Below are 25,409 nucleotides of genomic sequence, written 5' to 3' on the forward strand. Positions count from 1 at the left end.
GGTGACGGTCAACACAGAGGAAGTTTTTCCGCTCCCAAGATTTTTAGCATCAAATCCCACCTCGACCCCCGAGTTGTCTCTCATACCTCTGGGTCTTTCATCGCTCGCTTCGGCCTACAAACAGTTCGCTCCTTTGCAGATTTAACTGTCATTATGTCTGACTACGGCCACGACGACGACGTCGAAGAGACGTAAGCTACCCTTCACCAGATTGCCCAGGGACTAGGCGCAAAGGAGCTTTGCTTCCATTGTGCCTCCTGGCAGCTTCACAGCGTGTTCGCGTATACTTGTATAGACCCATTTTCTAACAATGTGGTGTGCGCAGCTTCGACTACGAGCCCGGCGAGGATGTGTTTGACGAGGAGCCGGAGGAACAAGAGGGCCTCGAGGGCGAAGACACGGTTGGGGGAGATGATTACCCGGCCACCAACGGCGATAATGTCGTTGTCTCTGGCGACCCAAATGCTGGATACGCAGGAAAAGTGCTGGAGCAGTCGCGCGAGAAGAAAGTACCCAATGACCAGCGCACCACCACCCCGTACTTGACCAAGTACGAGCGCGCGCGCGTTCTTGGTACCCGTGCCTTGCAAATCAGGTACGTTGCTTTTGCTGCAAACGATTGCGCATTTGTTACGTGAAATTGAGCTTGTTGACATTTGGCATAGTATGAACGCCCCCGTTCTTGTCGACCTCGAAGGTGAAACCGATCCCCTCCAGATCGCCATGAAGGAATTGAACCAGAAGAAGATTCCCCTGATCATTCGCCGATACCTGCCCGATGGATGGTAAGCAATATCTTGTCAGACATGATTGGTGGGCCAGGTCTAACAATGTTCGACTTTAGGTATGAGGATTGGACATGTGAGGAGCTGCTGTAGTGGTCAAACCGGTATCAACTGTTCTCTATCAACTGCTCTCCACGGAGGCTGTTTTATATCTTTTGCTTTTCTTTTTCAGCATAGCGTTTGGAGTTCTGGGATTCAAAGAACCCGTCAAAAAAAAACGAGACTTGGATGTCCTTGATGAAACATGGACACCAATGAGGCTTTGTACATGAATCTAGAACGGAAAAAAAACATATCTAAAAATAATTTGACCTGTTTATCTTCCTGCAGATAGAAGCAATCATAGCGGCCACGTGAGTATTGTTAGGATTTCAGTGACATACTCCATGTCTTTCTCTATACTTCAAGTTAGAATTTTGATATCAACATCTGGGTGCACTTGATAAGATATTTGGAGTCATTTCCATATTCACCTGCATTGCAGGCACGTCTGCCTGTGTTAGGATCGTCCTCTCGACGAAAAATAAGTTCGGCTATTCTCAATGTTACATCTGAGTGCATTGACCTCGCTGGTGACTAGGTCGGTTTCGACCGATTTGCCGTCAGTAAGGGTGTTTACTTGGTTGACAAAGGATATAGTATGTTATTTCAACAAATCTCAAGTAGCTATAACATATTCAAGTCCAGCTATATGTCATATTCGAGTGAAAGCCCGGGTATCTTTCTTATATCTCTCGAATGGCCGATCTCGGGGGGCCGCCCTATACCCCAACCCCGCTTGGTTTGGGGTTTATAATCAACTGGAAAGAGTTTTATATCATTTATTGTCACTTTCTTGACCATTGCACAGCTAAGACTACATTGTACAGGCTCTCACCTGTGACATGAAATAACATGGAGTCAACTAACTTAGATATAGAGCAAAAAGTACTCGCTGATCCTTCGTCTACTTGCGATGAAAATGTCAACTCCAATATATCACATTCTCCAGAGGAAGAGCCTGAGCCTCAGTTGATATTCGATACGGGGCTACATACATGGCTCCAAGCTTTGGGCTCATTCTTTCTTTTTTTCAATTCATGGTAAGAATATATAAGTTCTTCAGTATAAAGATCCTATTGTTAATGCGTTGAAACAGGGGAATCATCAATACATGGGGAGCATATCAAACTTATTATGAGCGAGAGTTGCTCGTCGGTACTTCATCATCGACCATTGCCTGGATTGGATCGCTGCAGTCATTCCTTCTGATGATGATTGGAGTCATTACAGGTCCACTTTTTGATGCCGGCTATTTTCGATCCCTCCTTATCACCGCTGCATTCATGCTGCCCTTTGGCTTGATGATGACCAGTCTTGCCACTAAATACTGGCACCTGATTCTTTCCCAGGGTGTTTGTGTCGGACTTGCAGCAGGCTGTCTTTTCGTGCCTTCCGTTGCCATCTTGCCGCAGTATTTCCACCGTAAGAGAGGACTAGCCAATGGCTTAGCTGCCAGTGGCAGCAGTATCGGTGGTGTAATTTACCCAATCATGTTCGATCAGTTGCAGAAGAAGGTCGGTTTTGCCTGGGCTACCCGATCTCTTGGGTTCGTCTGCTTTGGCACCATTTGTTTTTCTATTAGCATCATGCGCTCGCGCTTCCAGCCAAAGGAGAAGCGAAAGCTCTACCAGTTGTCTGCTCTAAAGGAGCCGGCCTTTACTGTCTTTGCCATTGCCATGTTCATGGGCTTCTTGGGCTTCTACAACTTCCTTTTCTATGTGCAGTCCTACGCAATTGAGACAGGCATTGTAGACTCAAACCTAGGATTCTACCTACTCTCCATGCTAAACGCTGCGTCCACCTTCGGCCGTATTGCGCCTAACTTCCTCGCCGATCACGTTGGCCCTTTGAATATGCTCACGCCCGCCGTGACCATCACTTCCATCCTAGCCTTTGTCTGGATCCGTGTTCACACAGTACCTGGCATCATCATCCTTGCCGTTGTCTACGGCTTCTTCTCGGGTGGGTTTGTGTCTCTGCCACCTGTGGTCATGGCAAGCATGACTCCGGACGTGCGCAATCTGGGCACTCGGTTGGGTATGGTCTTTGCTATCACTTCCATAGGTCTGTTGATCGGTACCCCCATCGGTGGTGCAATCCTGGCCGATACAAACCAATTTCTCGGAGTTCAGCTCTTTACCGCGTGCTGTCTCGCTACCTCTACGGTTCTTATGATCTGTGTTAGATTTCTGCGCTCGGGTCTTGAGCTCCATGCCAAGGTTTGAATATTGGCTGCCGCCCACCACCCCAGAAGATTCGGCCTTGTTCCGGCTATTTCTTCGCATACACATGTTGAACAACTATTATACCATGAGCTTCATCATTCGGTCATCGTTTTGAACTTTGCATATTGCATTACCTCCCAGCCAGTGGGAGACACAGCGCACTTCATGTTATACTTAGACGAAAATGGCAACAATCATACGTCTAATTTTGTACGAATATCCATCAAAACCCCAGCCCCGCGTAAGCCCCCCATTCCATGAGAACCCCTCGAAGAGAAGGGGAGAGATAGTAAATAATGACAGCCATGGCTGCTTCAATAACCACAGAAAGAAGGATGCTTTACATCACATCCTCCGGCCCAACAGGGAAGTTCTCACCGTTTTCTCTCACGTGCTCAAGCTTCTTATCTCGACTGCAAGGCTTGCGCATATCGAACGCATCTTCCCCAGTATCCGACATCCCTGACGGATCATCGCTATAATAATTGACCACCCGCCGGAAGACAGAGTACCTGTAAATATAAGTCAACCATCAATTCGGCATGAACGCATCTACATCGCTACACTTACCCCATTCCTTTGTACATGTCATATGCAACTTTATTTCCGGCACGGACGTAGAGATCCACAAACCAGGCGTCGTTGCTGTCGGATCCTCGCTCGAGCTGTTCGGTCAACCTGCGTGCAAATCCGAGACGGCGCCAGGCTGGGGCAACGGTCAGGACTGTGATGTGTCCATGCCATGGTGTGTAGTGCTCGGAGTGACGCATTGCTGGGTGCTGCTCTTCGAGCTTTCCCATAACTACGAAGGAACATGTCAGTCATATCCATGGGGCTTAAGGAGAATGTGCCAAGCTAGGGGTAGAATTCAACATACTGTAACCTACAATGCCGGCATCATGGTCCTTCACGGTGCTGAACAATGAGGGCCATTTGTTCAGGTAGTTCAGGTAGAAGCCGAGGTCATAATTCTCAGTGAGCGGGTCGAGGTTTGTAAGGTTAAGATCTAGCAGGTCCAACGGGGACATGCGTTCAATAGAACTCATCTTGATATTATAAACGTGAAAATACTCATGTGGGTATCTTTATATCGGGAAATATGAGTGTGATAATGTGGGGTTTGATGCTCTTGTTCTTTTTTGCCGGGCGGTGACGAGTAGTAGTCGGCGGTGAGGTTGAAGATGAATTGTTGTTATACCCCTCCTACATCCTGGTGATGCAGTCACTCCTTAATTGAGAAGTCGCTCTTTTAACGCGTTCTTTATATCAATTGACCGTAGCTTGATCTTTGTTCCATTGCTACTGCGCTATATATTGACCCGGATCGGAGATATCGGAACATTCAATTCGGCGTCCTAATCAACAACTGTTGCTCGCCTGCAACTAGACTACTACCGCTTGTTCCTTTTCTCTGGCTATATTGCCCCAGCCCAATTCTCCAGCTTTGCAGTAAAGCTTCCACCAGGAGATCCCGTGTGATACCTCCAACGAACCAATGCCCCCCCCTCCGTCTCCCCTGAAACTCCCACACCGCTATACATCAGCGGCCACAGACGACTCACCTATCTCCCCCAGGACTGGGAATACTTTTGCAATTGAAAGCCCCCGATCACCGCGGACACCCCGATTATCTGCACCTCCATCTCCTGCCGCGTCCCGCCATAACTCCAACGCTATGAGTGGGTCTCATAGAGGGTCCGGGGATTTCTCTGGCGCCGCTGATGCAGGCGGCGGAGGACTAGGAAACCTGGCCGATGAGCTAGCCGATGCATGGGGAGAAGAGGAAGATGGGTATGGATATGCGTCAGGCCAGGAAGCTAGCCGTGCGGGGTCACAGCACATGGGTCACAGTGATGGAGAAGATATGTATATGCAATCAGTTCACAGCGTGCGCTCCCGGTCACCATCCATCTCACCAGAAAGAGATTCACTCCATCCATCAAAGAACAAATACCGTGCCAATCATTTGCGGCAGCACCGCCGGCAGGAGTCGCAATATGATGGCTCGGATTATGGGCCTGACTCGGATCTGGAGGCGGCGGATATATCCCCCGCCTTGGAGAGCCAAATGGCTGAGATTGAGAGTCTCGTTCGGCGGGGTATAGAGAATAATGGAAGTGAAAATGACCATGTCATTCAGCGCACGGTCGAGTCCTTGAAAGATCTTGGTGGGCAGAGTGGCATTGAGAACAGTGCCATGAGGTAAGTTCACGAAGTACAACGCAATTCCACCGATCTCGATAGCTAATCTTCAGTCGCAGACTTATCACCGCTCATTCCTCAATCACATCACATCTCACCCACCAAACTCGCGCCCTCCAATCCCTCGTCCACCCACTCCTCTTCTCTCCATTCCCCCTCCTTTCCGAAGACGCCATCGACTCTCTCATGCCCCTTATCGACGAGGGCTTATTGCCAAATCTTCCATACCCCTTCCCTGAACAACACCAAGACTCCCAATCAACAACCCCCCAGTCCTCCGCACACAACCCCCTAGCCTCTCTCCAAGCCCTCATCTCGCAAACAGCAGATATCACACATACACTTCGCGGCTTGAGCGATACCCTCTACGAATCGAGACAATTGACTGCAACGGCTTCCCGCCGATTACGCTCTGCGCGAGAACTTGTCGCTGACATCCGGCGGGAAGAAGAGAGCCGCGAAGAGGGTTCGCGGTGGATCGAGCGCGGCGAGTGGGACCGCCGGCTCAAAGACCGAGAGGCTGGCAAGGTCTGCGGTGATGTAGTCAGTGGCTTTGAAGCTGTCTGTGGGGAATGGCGGGAGAAGCTATTTGGGGCTAATGCCGAAGTGGCTGCTGCATAAGTTCGATGTTGATGTTCATGACTTGATCACTTTTTGCGATTCTGTTTCTGTTTCCTCGGGTCAGGACTCGGAATTTAGACTGTTGTCTTTTATTTTCTTATTCTCTTGTCAGATATCCATATTGATGTTTACTATATCATCATTCGTAAAGTTGTTCATATTGAGAGAGCTTCCCAGGTTATACACTTGTAAGCTTGAAATCGTGATACCATCCATTCCAATTCGCTTCATAGACTCATGCTTTCTATTCTATTATCGACCTCGTAATTCATTAAAAAAGGTGCCCGCTTCTAGATGCATGCCTGTATGCGACCTGTACCTGTGCGGGGCCAATGCTGTCGTCGAGGGTTAGCATCGGCTTAACTCCGCCATTGTCCGTAGATAGGAAGAAAGAGAGCTGTCCAAAACATCTACAAGACCACCAAATTATAGCAAAAACTAGGAAAAGATTATATCATATTCCGAGCGAGCTGAAAGACAGAACTGGGGCCCCCATTAACAAGTTACGGGGTGAACATGGGTGAATGATACACGAAATATGCAGAAGGGTCATGATAATTGCGCCAAAAAGATAAGAGCTTGGATACACTTTTTAACTGGAAAGTCGTAGCTCGGTCGTTTACTGCTGCTGCTTCCATCTTGGGACCCATTTGCCACCAGCGGCGGGCTTGGATTCCGAAGCGGGAGCAGGAGACTGAGAAGAAGATTCGCGGGGTTGACGGGGCGCCCAACGCTCGGTGGGGGCCTCACGAGGCAGAGTGTCGCGGGATTCACGAGGCTCGCGGGGAGCAGGTGGAGGGGGTGCAGATCCAGCGCTGGGGACGGCACCGGTGCGCAGGTGAGGGGGAACGTATCCACCCTTGCGGAGAGGGGCGGGCTCTTCGCGGACGGGAGCGCGGACGGGGACACGGACGGGCTCACGAGCGGGCTCGGATGGGACACCACCGGCTTCCTTGGCGGCTTGACGTTCTCTCCAGGTGGACGGGACTCCAGTACGTGGGGCGACATTGAGACGGGGTGCAGTTCGTTCGAGTGGCTCTTCGAACCCACCCTTGCGGGCTGCGCGGCGGGCTTCGGCTTCGGCCTCCCGCTGTTGCTGCTTCATAGCCACCTCATCCATTTTACTATATGTCAAGTTAGTACTAAGGTTTGAAGTGATATCAAAGTAGGGGAATACTAACGCTCGCTCTTCCTCACGCTTGGCCTTCTCCTCAGCCATGACACGACGGCGCTCCTCCTCGCGAGCGACGCGCTCCTGCTCCTCACGCTCGGCACGCTCCTGCTCCTCTCGTTGACGAGCCTCCTCTTCCTCGCGCTCCTGCTTCTCGCGGCGGCGGCGTTCCTGAACTTCCTTGACGCGCTGCTTCTTCTTGGCCTCGAACTCACGCTCGGCGGCCTTGCGACGCTTTTCGAATTCCTCGTGGCGCTTCTCGGAAACCTCTCGGCGGAAGTTGCTGAACTGGGGAACCAGACGACCGAGACGGTGCTTGAGGAGAACGGCCTCGGTATGCTTCTCCTTAGACTCACGCAGTTCATCAGCGACCTGCTTCTCGTAAATCTCCCGGTCGAGTTTCTTCTGGGCATCGTAATCGGCGGAAATATACTTGAGTTCCTCGCGACGGAAGGCACGCTCCAAGTGGTCGATACGCTTAGCAGTGGTACGGATACGGTCGTTTAGCTCGTTCTTCTCTTTTTCAAGCTGAGCCAGCTTCATGGCACGCAGGCGGTTGGCATCAAGCTCGTCAAGGTCGATCTCGCTGACGTCAATACCCTTAACACCAGTCTTGAGCTCCTCGAGCTGCTTCTTGAGCTCCTCCTGGCGAATGCGATCCTGCTCATCCTTCATACGCTTGAGCTCACGATCACGCTGCTCATCGGCCAGACGCTGCTTCTCGGCATCCTGGAGTTGCTGGGCACGGACACGCTTGCGAGTCTCCTCCTCGCGCTGTTTCCGCTGCAGAGCATCGGTAGCGGCTTCCTTCTTCTTGTCTATAAGGACACGACGGGCAAGGGTCTCCTCGTGCTCCTGGGTGACACCAGCAATGGCGCGGGCCTGAGCAGTCTGCTTGGCTTGGAGACGAGCCTGGTTGTAGGAGGGATCGACGTACATACAGGTGATGTGGAGGGTCTTGGCGAGACGGGCAACCTGGAAACGGGCAATCTCGGCAGGGGTGTGCTGTAGACGCTGAACAGAGCCAAACTCACTCTCAGCAGAGCCAGCGCTGCTGCCGGCGTGGGTAGCCTTGGAGGAGGAGAAGACATCGGAGTCGAACGTCAGGACGCCGGAAATGTGATCAACTCGAATAGCGAGGTCACCCTTCTTGCAACCGTTCATGATGAACTTCTCAATCATGGCGGGGGTGATCTGGAAGGGAGCGGGGAACTGGGCAAGCTCGTAGACGAACTTGAGCTCAACGGACTCGTAAACCTGGGACAGCTGTTGGAACAGACGGGTGAGAATGACCTGCTGCAGAGGCACAACGTACTTCTCCATCTCGGGGTCGGCACCGATCTGCTTCAGGATGGGGGTAATCTTCTTGCAGATAGACAGAGGGTGGAAGTCAACCTCTAGGATGTTGTACAACTCGCGGATCTCAGGGCGCACACGGCGGAGCAGACCCTTGTTCAGAGCATCGCGGAAGAGCACAGTACGAGTGGGCGAGGTGGCCATGCCGAGAAGGTTAGTGAGACGGGTGTTCTTGTTCTTGCGAGCCTCATCCACATCGACCAGGGCGCCACGGGAGCGGGAAGTGCTGATAACGGGGATGGACAGGGCGGAAAGCAGGACAAATGACGCGGCCTTGGTCATCTCGAGCTCGGTCACCGACGGGTTTTCCTTCTTGGAACTCTGGCCGCTGGCCAGGGCCACTGAAGAAAGACGGAGGAGGTTGTAGTAGCGGTTGTAAGCGGCGGCGTGGAAGAGGTAGTTCTCGCTAACAAGGAAAATGCGAGCGAGCTTCTCGTAGTAGTTGGCCATCATAATGTTCTTGGCGGGGCGCTTGCTGAGGTTCAACAGAGTGTGGATATCCTCAATGCTGCGGAAAGCCTCCTGCCACAGCTCCAACTCAACGGCGACGTTCAACTGCTGGAAGCGGGTGTCAAGGTGACGCTGCAGAGTGTCGGCGTCGCTCAGGTTGATGGCGTGCATCTGCGAAGAGTACTTGGCGGCATTCTGCACATGGTTGCGCAGGAGCTCACACAGGCGGCGGAACTCGGTCTTACGGGCGTACTTCTGGCAGAACTTGAAGGCCTGCAGGGCAGTCGACTGGTACATTATCTCGAGACGGGCATTGTTCTTCAGGATCTCGAGGACGGTGCGGTAGGTCTCCCACAGGAACTTGAGCCAAGGGGTAACGACGGCGCGGTCGGTACGGTCGCGAGACTGCTCACCGGAGACAGTTGCAAGGAGGATAGTCTCGGGGGTCTCGATGGCCTCCAAATCCTCAACGTTGGAGGAAGGAGCGGCGGACTCGAGGGTCGACTGGATCTCGTCGGCCTTGGCCTGTGCCTCGGTGACCTTCTGCTCGGCGAGTTCGATGAACTTCTTGAGAACAACCTGCACATGGAAGAAATCCTAGGTTAGTGACAAGACACTTTTTTTCATCTTTTTTTTTTTTTAGAGCGATCATCAACACGAACCTCAATAGTGCCGACATTGGTATTCTGAGCGATGTTCTTATATTGGTAAAGACCATCCTTGGCGGCCTTGCCCTTGCGAAGGTCAACAGACAGCTCAACGAACAGGAGCATCACCGGCTCGAGGGAGGCGATGGGGCTGCTACGGGTGCGCTTGGAGGTGACATGTTCGTGGAGGACAGTCAAGGCGGCGGGAGCCTGGCCGACGGCGATGAGTTCCTGAGCCCTCTGTGCACGATATAGTCATTAGCAACCGATGCATCTTATAAACCACGACGACAGCGACGGCGACGCTTACCTTGAGGACATTCTCAGGCTTAATATGCGGAGGAGGCGGCATGATGGGTGGATGCCCCTTGGGAAAGGATCAAAGGTGACTGATAAGAAATTAAAAAATGGACAAAAAAAGTTGGGTGAGGCCAGCGACACACACGGGCAGGGAATAATGCGATTAGACTGCCACGCGAATACCCGATAACGAGGGGAAGATTCACAATGTGCGTGTTGAGGCCAGAGCAAAAATTGGATCCCGCCAATGTTCCCACTTCGCGTTAAGCGATGACGATCACGTGTTGTGGCCTGAGGCAGATATCGAATTTGGGTCGGTACATAGTCAGACACCTGTCATATTTGACTACCGTGCATATTGTGATTATGTTTTCTTATTGGTTGACTGCAATATCCCAAGCCATGTAACTAAAGATTACAATTCCAACTATCTCATTCCGAGCCCGACAAATATACACAATCTAGAGTTCGAACAGGAAGTACCCGGTACAAGTTATGTACTGTCTCCACCTATCAAACATTAGTAGTCGTCCGACTCATGCCAAGTACCGGGTACCTCCCCTCCCAATAATATCCCCCGTGTAAGGAAAAAGGGAAACCCACGGACCTGCCCATCTCCTCAGGAAAATCCCCTCTGAACACATTCATTTGTCCATTCTCTCTCTCTTACTCGAACCCGACTCCTTCACCTTCTTTTGTTCCTCCCCTTCCTCTTTGTCCGGCGTCTTGGTCCCCTGATTACCCGGCCCCCCCTAACCTAATTCTTACGCCCTTGGAACACCTGCCGATCCAAAAACCCCTCTCCCCCCTTTCTCCCATTCGCGCTTCTTCCACAGCTCAACACGTCACGATGGCTCCCTATGAACTTCGATCCGGGGGTGATGTCAAGAACAAGAAGCAGAGTGTCGCCGACTTGAAATATCGTCGGTTGACCGAGCTCAATGGTCGTCTAAAGGAGGATCTGGACCGTCCACGGGTCAAGGTCTCCGAGGCAGCTCTTTCGTCCGTTTGATCCTTTCTATGTTGAGAAAGCAAACAACTAACACCTTCAAAAGTCTCATCAGCTACTGCAACAACACTCGCGACTTTATGGTTCCATCCGTATGGGGACAGGTATGCGACCGGCCTTTTTCCACATCGCGCGCGCCCATCCAAACTAACCACTTCATTTCCTAGGTCGACAAGCGCGAGGATCCCTATGCTCCTCAGCAACAGGGGGGTTGCTGCACCGTCATGTAATGCACTCACGACGGGAGTTTTTCGCCATGATATTCGATTTCGATTTCGCTCTCCTTTTTTCTTCTTCTCTTCTACTTAATCCCGGTCCCATTCACGACCACCCCTTGGACCCGGACAAAGCATTGCGATTGCTCGCGCGGACAAAGATGTCGGCCTGAAAGAATCGTCTGCTGGTCCTGCACGAAACCTTCCACGCCTCCGGGGATCAAGTCCCGTTGTGTTTTGTCGCCCTTTTCGCCTCCGGTCCCCTTTGTTCTCAAACTCTGCAGACAGTGCACTTGACGATGCATTTGTTGCGCCTTTTTTTCTTCTTTGAATTTCACCATTACCCCTTCTTGCTTTTTTTGTTTGGAATCGGCATTATCTTCTCTTTTTCTTTTCTTTTCCTTTTTTCCCTTTCATTTTCTCCTATGTATCCTTTTCTTACGGTTTCTCTTCAAATCTTCAAAAAGCCTCTATGTTCCATTCAGGGCGTGAGAGTTGCCATTCATGTATCATAGATTCGCATGACCAATACCATACCGATCTAATCGAAATTGCGCTATTTTCATGTAATTCGGTCCCAAATTCCGGCAATCGCGGCTGGGATGACCCGTCGGGGTTCAGCCCCTCGGTTGTTTCGGCCTTGTCTAGCTTAAATTGGCAATTGGGAAGTCATGCAAAGTAATTTGGTATACAACGTACGAATCAGGCATTATTCCAATCTAGTACATGTAACATGCAATTGTAAGACGGGATTTGATATTCACAAGTCAGCCCATCCCCGCTGACATCATCCAAATTCCCATCCATCCCGAGACATCGACTTGACCATACCACAATCACCCAAACGCCCCCAATACCTCCTCCAGCATCAAACCAACAGTCCATGATGGCCGAATCTGCATTGACCCCGTTAGACTCAACCCCCAATAATAGCGATACAATCGCACCCGCCAACGTCCATCTCCCCCGCATCTCAATCCAGTTCTGCACACAGTGCCGGTGGATGCTCCGCGCCGCATACGTACGTTGTTATCTTTTCTTTTTGACCTATCATGTTAGAGATAGTTTGGTTATGTCCTTTCTGCGGCGGGCGTGAAGTGTGATTGGTTACTTTTGTATTGCATACCATATATATCAGACTCGATATCGCCGTCACTATCACTGCCAACATAACCCTGACCATGACCGTGAACATAATATACAGACCTTACCAAAACCAGCAGAACCAATACTAACATAAGAAACAAACAGTTCGCCCAAGAACTTCTCTCAACATTCAGCACAGACCTCGGCGAAGTCGCCCTCGTTCCGAAAACCGGCGGCGTGTTCACTGTGACGATATGGCATGGTACCATGAATGATGGGGAGATCACGACGCAGGAGAGCATTTTGTGGGATCGGAAGCGGGATGGGGGTTTTCCTGGTATGTTTTCTTCCTTTTGTTTTATCATTTATTACTGCATATTCTTCTATGCATTCTTATATACTGCATGGAAGACTTGTCCTGACCTTTCCTTCCTCCCCTCAGAAGTCAAAGCGCTCAAGTCACTTGTGCGGAATGTTATTGCTCCTGATAGAGACTTGGGACACACGGACCGGGCGTTAAAGAAGCAGCAGGGTGAGCAGAAGGAAGTGAAAGAGGAGAAAAAGAGTAAGGATAAGGCGGGTTGTGAGGATTGTCAGTAGGGGGTATTAGGTATTGTTTTGACTTGCTATCTTCATGGAGTTCATTTTTAGATCATGTTGGCATAAATGCTGGATCACATATACTACTTGGAACATAACTACATATCTTACAATCATTACAAGCCACTATACACATCACATTCATTATCGCGCAGAGCGGAAGAGTCTAACAAGAGTCAATGTCAAAAAAAAAAAAAAAAAAAAGAAGAAAAGAACGAAACACAAGAGGATCAAGCACAGGGGAGAAGGAGAAAAGACTATCCAAGATCGCGAAGGATCCCGAATATCGAGTCAAAGAAACCCCAGTAGGAGATCAAACGCCGGCCTATCACCGAACTCTAGGATAAGAAATAACCGCCCCGAAATATCACACAATGGTGGAGTAGAATGAAAAAAAAGAGGGATGAAGGAAGGTGTAAGATAAGGATGAAAGAAAACAGACATTCGTGGTCATCACACAGAAGTAGGTGGGCGAGCCCGATGCAAATAATCAGATGCTAGATGTAGCGGGACACCAATCCCAGTATCCATTGAGAGGAATATATGATAAAAGCGTGACTCTCAGCCCCAGAGGGAGGAGAGTAGAGTAAAACATGCAACTTATCTTGTCTTGATGCTGTAATTGCTCAGACAAGCTTTGCATTTGCTTTCGTGTCCGAGACAAACTCGGACGTCCAGCAGAAGGTAAGAAGGTATCGTGATCGACTTCGTAGAGTCGTGACCAGGAGAGCCAATGCGGCGGGAAAAGAAAACCCATTGACCGGGTTCTTCGACTGGTCGAGTCGTGAATTCATGGAACACCAGTGTGGTCTCAAGCCTCATTGGAGAATGAAATGTTCATAAGACCATGGCAGCATTATACACAGCTAGAGGTGGTTCAAGCCTAAAAGCACCAACCAGGACAGCAAGATTCATGTCTCACCGGGGACCTCGTGCGAATGGTTACGACGCTTCCAAAAAGCAAGTCGAAGCCGACTCCTCCGCTTAGGAAGTCTATGATGACCATGAGAGTCATCCGCTGGAGGAGCTTCATTTTTGATGCTTTCGCCAGTAGTCGTTGAATGAGTCGTGCTGCGGGTCCCAGGGGCTTCCAGCCTGGAGAAGTCTTTGCTGGTGCCATCTTCGGATCGAGCTTGACTACGAGCGATAGAGTTGCGACCGGGGCTGAAACCGCCTGCTGTTAAACCTGAAGGATACACGTCCGCTGTGCTGGGACGTGTGCTATTGTCCTCAGGTCCTCCAATATCACTTGGCGCGGCACTTTCCCCGGAGCCTCGCTTTTCGTCGCCGCTATCGACGGCTAAAAAGCTCGAGGCATTAGTTGCGGGAGATATAGGTGTCATGGTGTTGCTGTAAGTGCTTTGCGTCCGTGTACAACTATTGCGATTAGAGCCCGTACGGGCAGAGGAGCTGTGCTGCGCATGGTGGCGTTCGGAGCCGCGTTGAGAACCATGTGAAAGACCTTGGCGGGAGCTGCTTGGTCTCTCGGCAGCCCCGAAAGTATGGCCACGCCCCACTGGTGAATTCCCATTACCGAAGGCCGAGTTGGCATACAAGACGGCGGCTAAAATAGCAGGATCGTCGGTAACGGGGCTTGCTTCTGTGAGAGGGCTATGAAGCTGTGTCGAGATAGACCCACGGGCAGACTCCGGGGCTCCTGGGATGGAGAAACAAGAAAGGTCCGGGATGGCATTAGAAGATTTCCGTGATGAAAATTCAGCCACCGGCGCTAGGGCACTTCCTGTAATCTCGATCTGAGGACCTGAAGTATCTGGCGACACAACTGGTTCAATGGTGTTTTCGTTGTATCCATCAGAGTCTGGATTATCCGCTGCGCCATCTCCTGAATTGAAGAGTTGGTCAGAAGCTGCAGGGCTACGGGAGCGAGGCGAAACAGTGACCTCGGCCCGTTTCTCAATTGGAAGACCTTGCTTCTTCAGCTCTTCGTTAGCAAGTTCTTGCCACCGTGCCTGATTGCGAAGGATATGGTCTGTAGCGAACTGCAACTGGGGCAGAAGGTCGGAAATGCCTTCAAAGAGTGGCAGGGCGAATATCGACATGAATCCAATTTGACCAGTAGCCAGTTTGTAGATGTTCCCTAATTCGGGCGGCCCGCCAAACAGTGCGGTTTCCATTCCAACCTCCCTTTCCATCTCGCCCTGGTTGGCAAATTCCTCTTGCAGGATTTGCGTCCACTTCATTGCAACTTCCCACGGTCGAGCCACGTTACTGATGTCGGCACATTTGATCAATAATCCACAAATGAGAGTCTTGTACATGTCGACATCTTGAGGCTTCCAGCCATCAACAGATTGGTTGTTTTCGTAGAACTTTTCTTGGAATGAGCCCATTCGCTGCATGAACTTCTGGTGCACACCCATGTCTGTGGCCAGGATAGAACTTATGAGGAGCTTTCGCAGCTGATTGTCCTTGAATGCCGCAGGCCAGTGCCGACGCAAAATCTGGGAAAAGGCGGCGCAATGGAACGCTTCCAAGACGGAATTGTCATTGTAGAGTTGAGCAAGAGGTGCGTTGAGTTTGACGAGGAAAAAATTGTTGACGCCTGGGTGGCCAACGTCATGACCAATGGCCGAGATAAGGAGGGTAAGGGCGTCGAATGGCGTGAGAAGGGAGGTGATGGGAGTTTCGGGGACAGGAGATTGACCAATTGATTGATATGGAGGCAAGGCACCAATGCGGAGCAGGAAGCAAAAGACGGATTGCAGTACATCAATCGCATGGCGGAAATTGTGGTAAAGCACGAAGGAGTTATAGGCGGCGCGGCAGCTGAGAAGGAAAGTTTGCAATTCATCGGGGGTCAACCGCCAGGGGTCCAGTCCTGGCATAGTGAAAGCATGTTGTATCATCTCACAAGCGCCAAAGACCAGTTCGTCCTCAGTGAACTCGTGAGCGCAGAAATTCCAACTGCCTACCTCTTTTCTGACAAAAGGGATACGCGCGGGATCAACGTTGAGATCCAGCTCTTGGAATTCATCATGTATGACTTCTTCTGGGTTGCAAATTCCTTTCATGAGCTTTGAAACCATGGCTTCTCTTAGATAAGAATATGGCTGCTCATCATGCACGCCGACCCAAGAAAGCTTTCGTTGCTTTCTCCGTGCGAGGAACCGGGACATCTCTCTCTGAGCCGCTTTACGGGTGCGGTAGGCATGAACCACAAGCCCTTGGATCCGCGACCGATCTAGCGGGGTGGTCAAGACATCCATAGCACCGGCATCAAGACAGCGGGCAATTTGCTTGTGCTCCACCGTGAGAGGTCCTTGAGAATCCGGTTGACTGGTAGGGCCGACAGACGCAAGGTTAGGGGCATCGGGAGTAGGAAGGCGCAAAATAGCAATGGGGATGACCAAATTTGGCCCTTCTTGGGCTTGAATATCGTTCGAGACACCGGACAGAAGGGACAGCCCCCGTGCTTCGTCGGACTGCGTTGAAAACGTGAAAGTGCGGTGGATGGAGCCCGGCGAAGGAGGAGCATTGTCGGCCCATGAAGCGCGACTGGCTTTTCGACGAGCCAAGTTCGACTCTTCGCCGCTGAAGTCAACCTCGAAGAATGCGAAAATCGGGTTGCATTCGCTACCCGCCCGGTCGCTGAGCTCGGCCAGTTTCGTTGCAAAGGAGGAACCGTTGTGGCAGAGATAGACTGCAAAACCCGGGAGTAATTAGCAAATCATCGAACGCAATGCAAGTCTGTAGAACCTACCTTGTTTGCACACCAACAATAGCTGCTCCACATCGGCTTGCAGGGCCTCCGGTTCTTCGGGTGTCGCGAAGGAACCCGCGCACGAGATGGTTGAAGTATCGATGGAATTCCTGCGCACCCATCTCTCCGACCGCACTCGGTCGTCAATGTACAGGCCCGCGCAATCCACGCGGTCCACCATGGTGTTAGAAGGTTAAGAACGACCCCCGATCAGGGCTTGCTGGAATCAGAAGACCGACAAGAACTCAATCGGAGTGAAGAAAAAGGAAAGGAGTCGGTCGGAGCGGTCCTGGCTCGCATATGGCTCAGATGACGAAGACCAGGGGAATGGTAGAAGGTACGAGTGACGAGCACGGTTATGAGAGGTGAAAAGGGAAAAGAAAAAAACGAGCGGCTGGAAGGAGGGTGATGGGAGGTCGGGAAAGATCCGATTGAATCGGCACAAAGAAAGTCGGGGAAGGAATGGCAGGAGTCGGCAAGCACGCTCTCAGGTCACCGAATCGAACAATGGAGTTGTCTCCTGCAGCGAGGCAGTCCGAGTCGCGTTATGGACTGGAGGATCCGAGACAACCCCCAGAGCCTAGACTTGTCCTAGACTTGTCGCACTAGACAGATCGAGCGCGCAACCCACTTTTTCTACCCCGGAGTCGGATTCGGACGAGCGATGGGATGAGAGCGACACGTGAGTTTGTCGAGGACGAAGGGGGTTCAATTGGTGAAAGAACACAAAAGGGAGAGGCGGGAAAGGACGTCAATTCGACATGGTGTGGTGTATGCGTGTAGCGTGTAGCGGTGAGATAAACAAAGAAAAGATGAAAAGGGAAGTGAAATAAAGAAGTTGGTAAAAAGAGCAAAAACACCCAAAGCTGAGGACAAGTGGAGGGGCGAACACGGGGAAGGGGCTTCTTTCCTCCTTCCAGAAGGCCTTGGGGCGGGACGGGATGATCCTCAAGTAATCTTGGTCTTGGGTACACTAGCAGGTATATTTGAATTTTGGTGAGGATCTTGAGGGACGTTGACTTGTGGGCTATTTACTCGATTATCAGCAGAATACTCATCTCTCAACTATGTCTTCGTCTCTTCCTCTATACCATTGCTTCTTGGGCAGAGCCTCCGATCGTAACCAGTGGGCCCAATGACGCCTCTCTTCTTTTTTTCCTTCTTTCTAGAAGGTCTGTGGGTTAGTAAGCACAGATTCTGTAACACAATACAGGGCGGTCGGGTAGCTATGTATGCAGTCGACATAGTTATCTCGAACTTCTGTTATCTCACTGCATATATTACCTTACATATATGTAGGTAATTGTAGTAATTTTGTATTCATTGATTTAGCTACAATATATCAAGTATTGTATACTACATTAGAATACCCTATTGTACATACTAGATATTAATACACTGTCATACCCTGCAGAATCGAAAAAAAAAGAAGAAAGCAGAAGAAAAAGAAAAAGAAAAGAAAAAAAGTGGATAAGATGGGCCCATTCGGGGCCAAATCGGACGGAATATTAGATAATCCGAGGTGATCTCATCGATTGTTCTCCACTTTCAGAAATGGATCACCTGCAGGAGGTACAATTGCATGCATTCATCTTTAACTTGACACAGGCTAGGGCATTGATTATCTATATTAAGGAGAATATTGAATGTATGCAAATATATACATGCCATACATAACATGGACAGTCCTAGACTAATATGCCCAGGTGGCTATGTGGCCTTAGCTAATCTCCATGTCATCCACGGTTCAGTTGCTGATAGCTTCCATGTGATTGGAAGGGGACCCTGGCCAATCAACGACACGAGAGATAGCTGCATGCATGCCCAGGTACTTTTAGAACAGCTACATGTTCTAGTTACATATGTATGTATGTAGTTTATGTTACAATACTTGGCAAAATATACAGATATGTACTACTGCGTATACGGAATATACTCCGTATGTGTTCTTTTTCTTTTTTTTGTAAATGGCAAGGGTGGGGTCTACTTTGTCGATCTCTTGGCTATGCCTAGTATTAGCTTATCTACATATTGTACTCCGTACATAATATTTCCACATCTTATATATTCAATGTTATGCAATCTACTCAAAAACACAAATAATTTTCCCCTTGGTAGTGTTACTCTCAAGTAACTTATGCGCCTCCTCAATACCCTCAAATGGAAACACCTTCTCCACAAATACCTTAAACGTCCCATCACAGAACCGCGGCAACGCGTGCTCAACAAGCGTATCCCGCAATTTACGCTGGTACTCGAGATCCCGACTGCGCAGTGTGCTCCCCTCCACCCGCACACGCTTATACAACAACGGCGCAATATTCACCCCGGCAGGCAACTTGCCGCCGCCCATAAGGCCCAGCAAGACAATACGACTGTCGCGCGCCGCCACGTCCAAATTACCCTGGAAATACGTCGCGCCGATGAAATCGACGGTGAGATTGACGCCCGCGCCAGACGTCGCGGACTGGATTTCCGCCGCCCAATCTTGGGTTTTGTAGTTGAAGGCTTTTGTTACACCGAGTTCTTTTTCTAGGAAGTCGATTTTCTCTTGCGAGCCCGCCGTTGCGAAGATGGCTTTTGCACCGGCGTCTTTCGCGAGCTGGATACCGGAGATCGACACGGAAGACGCGCCTGCGTGCCAGAGGACGCTTTGGCCTGCTTGGAATTCGCCGATCAGGAAGAGAGCTTGCGAGGCTGTCATCCAGGTCTATGGGTGGTGGTTAGCGAGTTTCTTTTTTTTAGATGATTGAATTGCGGGTATACGCACTTCCGGGACTCCTGCTGCTTCTTCCCATGATAGCTCTTTGGGCTTGTGCACTAGCATGTGAGCGGAGACGGAGATGTACTCTGCGTAGGCGCCGCCGTATGCAAGCCCGAATACTTCATCTCCGATTTTGAAGTCTTCGTGTCCGTCTGGCCCGAAGCTCTCGATCACGCCGGAGAACTCCACGCCCATGGTTGGGGGTGCTTGGGGTGGGACGGGGTATAGGCCCTCGCGCTGAAGCAGATCCATGCGGTTCAGTCCGAAGGCCCGAATCTTGATGATGGCTTCGCCTTCTGCGGCGGTGGGCTTGGCGATCTGGTCGACAAAGAGGCTTGTTGCGGGGCCTTTGCCGCCCTTGATGCCTAGGGTTTGTTAGTCTTGGGGTTGACATTGTATAGAGTATTCGAGGTGTGGGTATAGAGGAAAGAGAGTGAATAGTAATGAAGTGAAGCAGATGGGTTGATGTATGATCCTCCATTCCAAAAGTGTAGATGATATCAGGTGGGGAAATGTTCTTCAACCCCGCGCTCACTTACCGATGGCTCGCATGGTGTCGCTCATTTGGAGTGATGCTTAAAAGTGTTCAATGGATGTTTTCTATGCAAATATCTGCAGAAGATCTATTATATATCCCCTGAAGCCAACCTTGGAACAGCTATGACGAACTGACCGCATTTGATCGGCATTTGTCAGCATCGCCAGCTTCCGAGGTTGGTTTATAATATGCCGGACACCTAAGTGGATAATGTACGATTGTTGAAGAATCAGAAAATGTAGATCATAGCAATATTGAACAATTCATCTAGCTGGAAAAAATGGGTAATGATAATATCAATCATAAAGTGGCCAGTCCTACTCCATGCAATCCGTGATTTTCGACGACATCAAGCCCTCCAACTGCTCCTTAACAGACTCCACGGACTTTTCCCAGGTGCCGTAATTCAAGACGCCGAAAAACAACAAGCACATAAGAAAAGAAGAAACCATAAAGTGTGAAAGATGGTGGCCGATAGGTGGATCTACCGGCTAGAAAGGCTCGGGGTCTCCGTAGCTGGAAAGGAAAGAAAAACAAAGAGAAAACACAGAAAGGAGAATCCAACCGCGGACACACTTTTGTTCATGTGATGCCGTGGCATGCATATGCAGTAGCGGTAAAAGCAAATAGGAAAGGTCACTATCATACAACTCGATTATGAGCACTCGTGTGGGGGGATATCGTTATGAGAGTAGGTTCTTCAGCGATGGGCTTGCGCTCGCTCCGGTCCCGGGCGCTGTGCCGTTGACCCCAGAGTGCCGACTGCTTGGTGGTCCGCCCATCAGGGAAGGTGGTGTATCTTCCGGTCGAGTGGGAGGAGTGGCGGTGGGCCCCCGCGGGTCAATGCGTGCCTGCGTCACCGGTGGTGAGTGAGAGGGGGCTCCTACCACACGCTCAACAGAGTACATGCGAGGAGGGGGACCGCCGTTGAGAGCGCTCAGCGAGGTCTGGGGTGATCGGTTGATCGTCGTCGCTTGCACGATTGGAGGGGATGCGGACGCTGCATATGATCGCGGCGGTGGCTGCGAAAGATGCGGCGAGCGAGCCGGCACAGGGCCATACGGGCTCTGGTGGGTGGAATACGGTGGCGGAGGTCCCGAAGGCCCAGCGCCGGTATAGTGTTGAGGTACTGGCCCTGCAGGATGGGGTGGCGGGTAGTTATTCATGTGATGGGGAGGTGGCTGTGCCGGGGGATAAGGAGACGGCGACATGCCGTTGCGAATACCGATATCGGGCGTGTGACGCTGCTCGTATGGTCCAGTGTATCCTGGTCCGGGAAGTCCGTTGGATGGGTGAGCAGGAGGCATCGGCCGCCCAAGCACACTGTTAGGGGGGGATGCGGGTGCGGGTGTGGATGTGGGTGTGGCAAAAATGTATGGCCTGGATGACCTGGATGACCTGGATGGCCGGGCATTCGTGAAGTGGGTATCATGGGACGTTGAGCAGAGTAAGGCGAAGGCCGTTGGTCGGGCGTGGGCTCTGGTACAGGAGGAGGGGGAGGAGGCGCCGGATTCTTCAAATGGCATTTATGACATTCGTATGCCATTTCGCAAGGCTCTCCATTTTGTTGGGGGAAGGGACCTTGGGGCGGATGATGAGGGTGTCCAGAGCCATTGGCCATGGGAGGTCGTCGCCCAATGGCCCACCACCTAGGACTAAAGCCGGTGGCACAACGAACGCATTTGCGGTGAGTCTCCACGCCAGGAGCAACCGGTCGCGGTGCAACATGGTTGTCGGTATCAATATCCATGGAATCTCCAGCCACTTCCTCCACCGGCTGAACTTTGTGGGTATCCCTGGAAGCCGGCGTAGTACTCGTTGAAGCCCGGCGGTTGACATTGGTGGAAGGGTGTGGCGGAGCTCCGACGGATTGATGCATGTACGCCGCTTTGCGAACGGTTCCGGTGAGGGTGAGGTCGGCCTGCTTGTAGGTCTGGGCGAACAATTGGAGAGCGTTTAGATGATGCTGGTTTGTCTGCTCACCGATTTCGTGCAGAACAGTGGACACATGGTGATTTGGACAGTAAACAGCAGGTGTCGCTGCTCCAATATCTTCGCCGAGACGAATAGCTCGCATGCTGTCGCGGCGTGAGCTCTTGACGGGTGTGATATCAAAGCCGAACCGGTAACGTGCTTGGAAAGCACAGCCCACGTGGAAGTGAGCATTGCAGCCAGCAAAGCTACATGGTACACATGCACCCTTATTTGACTTGCAAACCTTACACGTCTCGCGCCACCGCTCCTTGGGAATAGATCCAAATCCTTCCGCAGGCTCAAGCTCCTCTGCATCGCCATACTTCAACTCCGGGGTCCACAAGGTGCAAAGCACGTGGGCCCAGTTGTTGCCTGCAGTACGCTTCAGGGGTTCCCGGGGACCGATAGGCTTCCCAACGGCCTCCTGACGCTGGCGATAGAGCTTAATCGCCTCCGCAACCATCTCCTTCTCCATCCGCTCCTTTTCCTTGTCACGCTCAGTCTTCTTCCGGGAGTTGTTCTTGGGCGTCTCCATGAGGTCGTGTTCGGTCCATGACACTGGGCAAAGAACGCATGTGTAGTCTGTAGAAATCGAGGGAGTGCGGTCGTTGGAGCACATATCACATAGCCACTTGCTGCTGGGGCGCGAATCCCGCACACCGTAGCAATTGCGATGGACCGTAAGACGGCAATCTCGACATGAAAGGTGCTCTTCACCTGAAGGTTCTATTTGGTTGCAGATTGAACAAGGGAGGGTCTTGGCCTTTGGCGGGTCGGGAACAATCGGTGGAGCTTCCACCACTTTCTCCGGGACCGTCTTCCTCTTTGGCATAGGTTCAACGGATGTCGCAGTTGAAGGTGCGGGCGTTTCCTTGGCCTTCTTTTTCGTCGGTTCCACCTTTCCTTCCACCTTTCCTTCCGGCTTTCCTTCCATCAAGAGTCGAGGGTTTGTATCAAGCGGAATGCCCATCGCAGTAGCCGTAGTTGCCGTAGCAGGGGTGATGACAAATGGGGTTTCGGTAGCTACAATCAGTTGCGCAAGCATTTCTTCGTCGATGCGGCGTCGCCATGACTTGTTACCGCTGCTTGCAATCCTCTTTGCAACCTCGTCAACATCCTCATATTGAATCCCGTACTTCCGCCATAGGAGGGCGCAGCGAAGACAGAGCGCAACGGTGAGCATAGGGCCCTTGTCTTTCTTGTTTGAGGGCTCGGACGGAACCACGGTGCCGGGGGGAACTAGGGGCGCACGGCGCCACTGTCGCGAATGGCGAATAGAGCAGAACTTGCAATGGAATCCACGCTTCTGGACAATGGCTTTCTCGGAGTCAAAGGCGGAATCATCCTGATCATCGGCCACGTCGTCAAGGAGTTTAGATGAAACTACGCTATGGCGGCGTACCTCCTTCTTGCCACGTCTGCCTTCATAACTGCCCCAAATCTTCCGACCGCTGGCGGTTTTCTTCCACATGTAGTAGAAACGGACGATCTGATAGATATGGACAGTCTTGACGTGCTTCATGATATTGCGCCATTCGGATCCATACTTGGCGACACCTTGTTCGAATAGCTTGAGTTCCTCCGGTCGTATGTGGGGCTCCTTAAGATCCTTGTACTTGTTGGTTTTCTTCAGCTTAGCAAGGGCAGCCTGAACATCGAAGTTCTCAGAGTAGAGAAGTGCAAGGGCTCTGTCGAGGAAATTCGTGCTGTATTTCTCAACCCCAATACCAGGGGCTAGTTCCTTGGCTTGGCGCATGTAGTCGTCGACGAACTTTTCTCGATCTGCATCGCTTAAATGGGAGCCAGGTGCGTCATCTTCGCCGCGGGCGGTGATCTGATCAGAACTGGGCATTTTGAATTGAAGTTCGGCTGTGCGCGTCTGTTTTCCATTGATTATGATCGGCTCATCCTGACCACGATGCACATAGCCCACTGGCTCATCTTGAACCCACTTCGGTCGGTTTGCCCTCTCGTGCTTCGCAGCTTCCATTGCTGCCTGTGCATCCTTAGAGAGCTTTCCATCCTTTTTGCCGGGAACCTTTGATTTCTTTTTCGTCTCAAGGGGTTTCACGTACTCAACTGGACGGCCTGGCCAAGCGGGGACCACTGCCTGGTGCCGAGTTCCTAGACGGGAGCTGGCTCGGGGGTAAATTCGATCATCGTAATCCAGAGCATCCTCCACGCGGCAGTGAATACCCAGGTATCGGTAAGGCCACATTTTGGCCTGTGCGATCTGCTCCGCGGTTGCGGGTTGAGGCATGGAATCTTCCTCGGCTGCGGGGGTACTGGCGGAGGTACCGTTGGCTACGCCATTCGCCATATTATTGGGATCCTCTTCCTCCTCTTCTTCCATGATCACATCTTCGCCATCTGTTCGGATCCCGCCAGTTAATGGTGTGTTGCGTGCCTCGAGTTTGCGCTCCTGGGCGCGACTGCAAGCGGCACAAGCCCAAGCAAAGCCTCGAGCGGGTTTCTTTGTCAAGGCGGGTCGCACACAATGCATGTGATATGTTGAATTGCAAACTGCACAGTCGACTGATTCAGAGGTTGCGGCGTATAAATGGCATCGCTTGCAAGTCTTGACGGCACCCGTCAATTCTTTCCCCTTTCCGATCTCGACCAGAATGAATTTCCAGCGTTCGTCGAGCACTTTCTTGACGTTTCCCGGAACATTAATGATATCTTTAGTCGGAATGACATCGTAAAGACGATGGATATATCGGTCGAACATTTTGTCGTACCAGAAACAGTTCCTCGTCTTCTTGTAACAGCTAAGGTCCTCAATCTCTGACACGTGTCGAATATCACACTTGCCCCGTAGTGAAGAAAGAGGACAGGTGTCAGAGTGCATTGAAGCAAAGAGAAATCGAGTGTCGGGAGAATGGCGCTGGATATCCCGTGGGCGGTAATACCAGTTGACTCTCATTGCCTCGATGAAGCCACCCGGCTTGGTTTTGGATGGCAGAAATTCCATGATGCGCGCTAGATAATATGGCTCACCCGGAGGTTCGCAAATCAAATAAACATGGTCTATAAAAATTATTAGTCTTAGAACAATCACTTTTGAAGGAAGTGAGGGGCTAACCATTGAGGGCAAAAGTGGTGCCATCATCGGCTATTAATTGGCCATCCTGCAAATAGGGCCCAGAGTTTTCGAAACTCATCATGTTGGTGAAATAACCCCCTTCTGAATCGCCTGGAGGGGTGGTGAAGATCTTCTTCACGGCACCACCCGAGTTGGGGGTGGAATGTGGCGTGCTGGCGGGTTGTTTGCGTTTTCTCAAATTAGATCCATTCACATCATCCGGTCTGGCGGAAAATGAAGAAGTGCCAGGAATGGCATCTTTTGCCGATCCATTTGCGCTCTGACCATTGGTCAGGCTCTTTCGTGGTTGCGCCGACGAGGTCTTCTCCTCGTGATTAGCGCCGTTGACAATGTGGTTGAGTGCCACGCCGCTATTTCTTTTGGCGGACTTGGAGTTTGGAGCAGAGAGATCGATGTCCGCATCCAGGTCACGGTCCTCGGCGTAATTTGGCCGAGGGGCATTACGACCTCTCGATCGCGTGCCATACGCGGTGGCGGAGCCGTTGGCCGAATCGGCCACTGCCTCCGGAGAGTTGGGAGTGGTCATTGAGTGAGGTCCTTAGTCATCCACGGGCAAATGAAGATGGAATGGGGGGAAGAAGATGTAAGAAAGGAAAA

The 25,409-nt window shown here is 51.2% G+C and overlaps 10 protein-coding genes across 10 annotated transcripts; 5 read left to right on the forward strand and 5 right to left on the reverse strand.

The window, feature by feature from the left end:
• Positions 1 to 153: 153 nt before the first annotated feature.
• Positions 154 to 878, forward strand: N7518_008855 (DNA-directed RNA polymerase core subunit RPO26; the record flags this gene model as incomplete). The annotated part of the gene is made up of 4 exons (XM_057189782.1): positions 154 to 191; positions 326 to 595; positions 666 to 785; positions 845 to 878. 4 exons carry the CDS (start codon positions 154 to 156, stop codon positions 876 to 878), a joined length of 462 nt encoding a protein of 153 aa, XP_057041485.1.
• Positions 879 to 1,706: 828 nt separating this feature from the next.
• N7518_008856 (MCT family MFS transporter) lies at positions 1,707 to 3,052 on the forward strand (the record flags this gene model as incomplete). The annotated part of the gene is made up of 2 exons (XM_057189783.1): positions 1,707 to 1,867; positions 1,924 to 3,052. Coding segments are annotated over 2 exons (1,290 nt in total), but the record flags the coding sequence as incomplete, so codon positions are not given.
• Positions 3,053 to 3,392: 340 nt separating this feature from the next.
• On the reverse strand, positions 3,393 to 4,098 carry N7518_008857 (peptide alpha-N-acetyltransferase complex B subunit NAT3; the record flags this gene model as incomplete). Its single annotated transcript, XM_057189784.1, has 3 exons — positions 3,393 to 3,564; positions 3,623 to 3,854; positions 3,930 to 4,098. The coding sequence occupies 3 exons, from the start codon at positions 4,096 to 4,098 to the stop codon at positions 3,393 to 3,395; spliced, it is 573 nt and encodes a 190-aa protein (XP_057041487.1).
• A 449-nt stretch (positions 4,099 to 4,547) lies between these two features.
• On the forward strand, positions 4,548 to 5,875 carry N7518_008858 (uncharacterized protein; the record flags this gene model as incomplete). The annotated part of the gene is made up of 2 exons (XM_057189785.1): positions 4,548 to 5,254; positions 5,314 to 5,875. 2 exons carry the CDS (start codon positions 4,548 to 4,550, stop codon positions 5,873 to 5,875), a joined length of 1,269 nt encoding a protein of 422 aa, XP_057041488.1.
• A 619-nt stretch (positions 5,876 to 6,494) lies between these two features.
• Positions 6,495 to 9,939, reverse strand: tif32 (putative eukaryotic translation initiation factor 3 subunit EifCa; the record flags this gene model as incomplete). Its single annotated transcript, XM_057189786.1, has 3 exons — positions 9,810 to 9,939; positions 9,515 to 9,739; positions 6,495 to 9,449 (listed from the first exon to the last, which is right to left on the reverse strand). The coding sequence occupies exons 1-3, from the start codon at positions 9,849 to 9,851 to the stop codon at positions 6,495 to 6,497; spliced, it is 3,222 nt and encodes a 1,073-aa protein (XP_057041489.1). The 5' UTR covers positions 9,852 to 9,939.
• Positions 9,940 to 10,640: 701 nt separating this feature from the next.
• On the forward strand, positions 10,641 to 11,065 carry N7518_008860 (guanine nucleotide-binding protein subunit gamma). Its single transcript, XM_057189787.1, has 3 exons — positions 10,641 to 10,801; positions 10,855 to 10,912; positions 10,976 to 11,065. Exons 1-3 carry the CDS (start codon positions 10,650 to 10,652, stop codon positions 11,036 to 11,038), a joined length of 273 nt encoding a protein of 90 aa, XP_057041490.1. The 5' UTR covers positions 10,641 to 10,649; the 3' UTR covers positions 11,039 to 11,065.
• Positions 11,066 to 11,909: 844 nt separating this feature from the next.
• On the forward strand, positions 11,910 to 12,709 carry N7518_008861 (Rdx family protein; the record flags this gene model as incomplete). The annotated part of the gene is made up of 3 exons (XM_057189788.1): positions 11,910 to 12,044; positions 12,275 to 12,446; positions 12,552 to 12,709. 3 exons carry the CDS (start codon positions 11,910 to 11,912, stop codon positions 12,707 to 12,709), a joined length of 465 nt encoding a protein of 154 aa, XP_057041491.1.
• Positions 12,710 to 13,620: 911 nt separating this feature from the next.
• pdeB (3',5'-cyclic-nucleotide phosphodiesterase PDE2) lies at positions 13,621 to 16,611 on the reverse strand (the record flags this gene model as incomplete). Its single annotated transcript, XM_057189789.1, has 2 exons — positions 13,621 to 16,370; positions 16,431 to 16,611. 2 exons carry the CDS (start codon positions 16,609 to 16,611, stop codon positions 13,621 to 13,623), a joined length of 2,931 nt encoding a protein of 976 aa, XP_057041492.1.
• A 1,902-nt stretch (positions 16,612 to 18,513) lies between these two features.
• Positions 18,514 to 19,758, reverse strand: N7518_008863 (NAD(P)H-quinone oxidoreductase; the record flags this gene model as incomplete). Its single annotated transcript, XM_057189790.1, has 3 exons — positions 18,514 to 19,140; positions 19,201 to 19,559; positions 19,734 to 19,758. The coding sequence occupies 3 exons, from the start codon at positions 19,756 to 19,758 to the stop codon at positions 18,514 to 18,516; spliced, it is 1,011 nt and encodes a 336-aa protein (XP_057041493.1).
• A 657-nt stretch (positions 19,759 to 20,415) lies between these two features.
• Positions 20,416 to 25,338, reverse strand: N7518_008864 (DNA-binding E3 ubiquitin-protein ligase SNT2; the record flags this gene model as incomplete). The annotated part of the gene is made up of 3 exons (XM_057189791.1): positions 20,416 to 20,999; positions 21,131 to 24,736; positions 24,792 to 25,338. 3 exons carry the CDS (start codon positions 25,336 to 25,338, stop codon positions 20,416 to 20,418), a joined length of 4,737 nt encoding a protein of 1,578 aa, XP_057041494.1.
• Between the last annotated feature and the right edge of the window lie 71 nt (positions 25,339 to 25,409).

This window comes from Penicillium psychrosexuale (genome assembly GCF_028828465.1).
Source record: "Penicillium psychrosexuale strain IBT 29551 chromosome Unknown utg000004l, whole genome shotgun sequence".
Classification (NCBI taxonomy): Eukaryota; Fungi; Ascomycota; class Eurotiomycetes; order Eurotiales; family Aspergillaceae; genus Penicillium; species Penicillium psychrosexuale.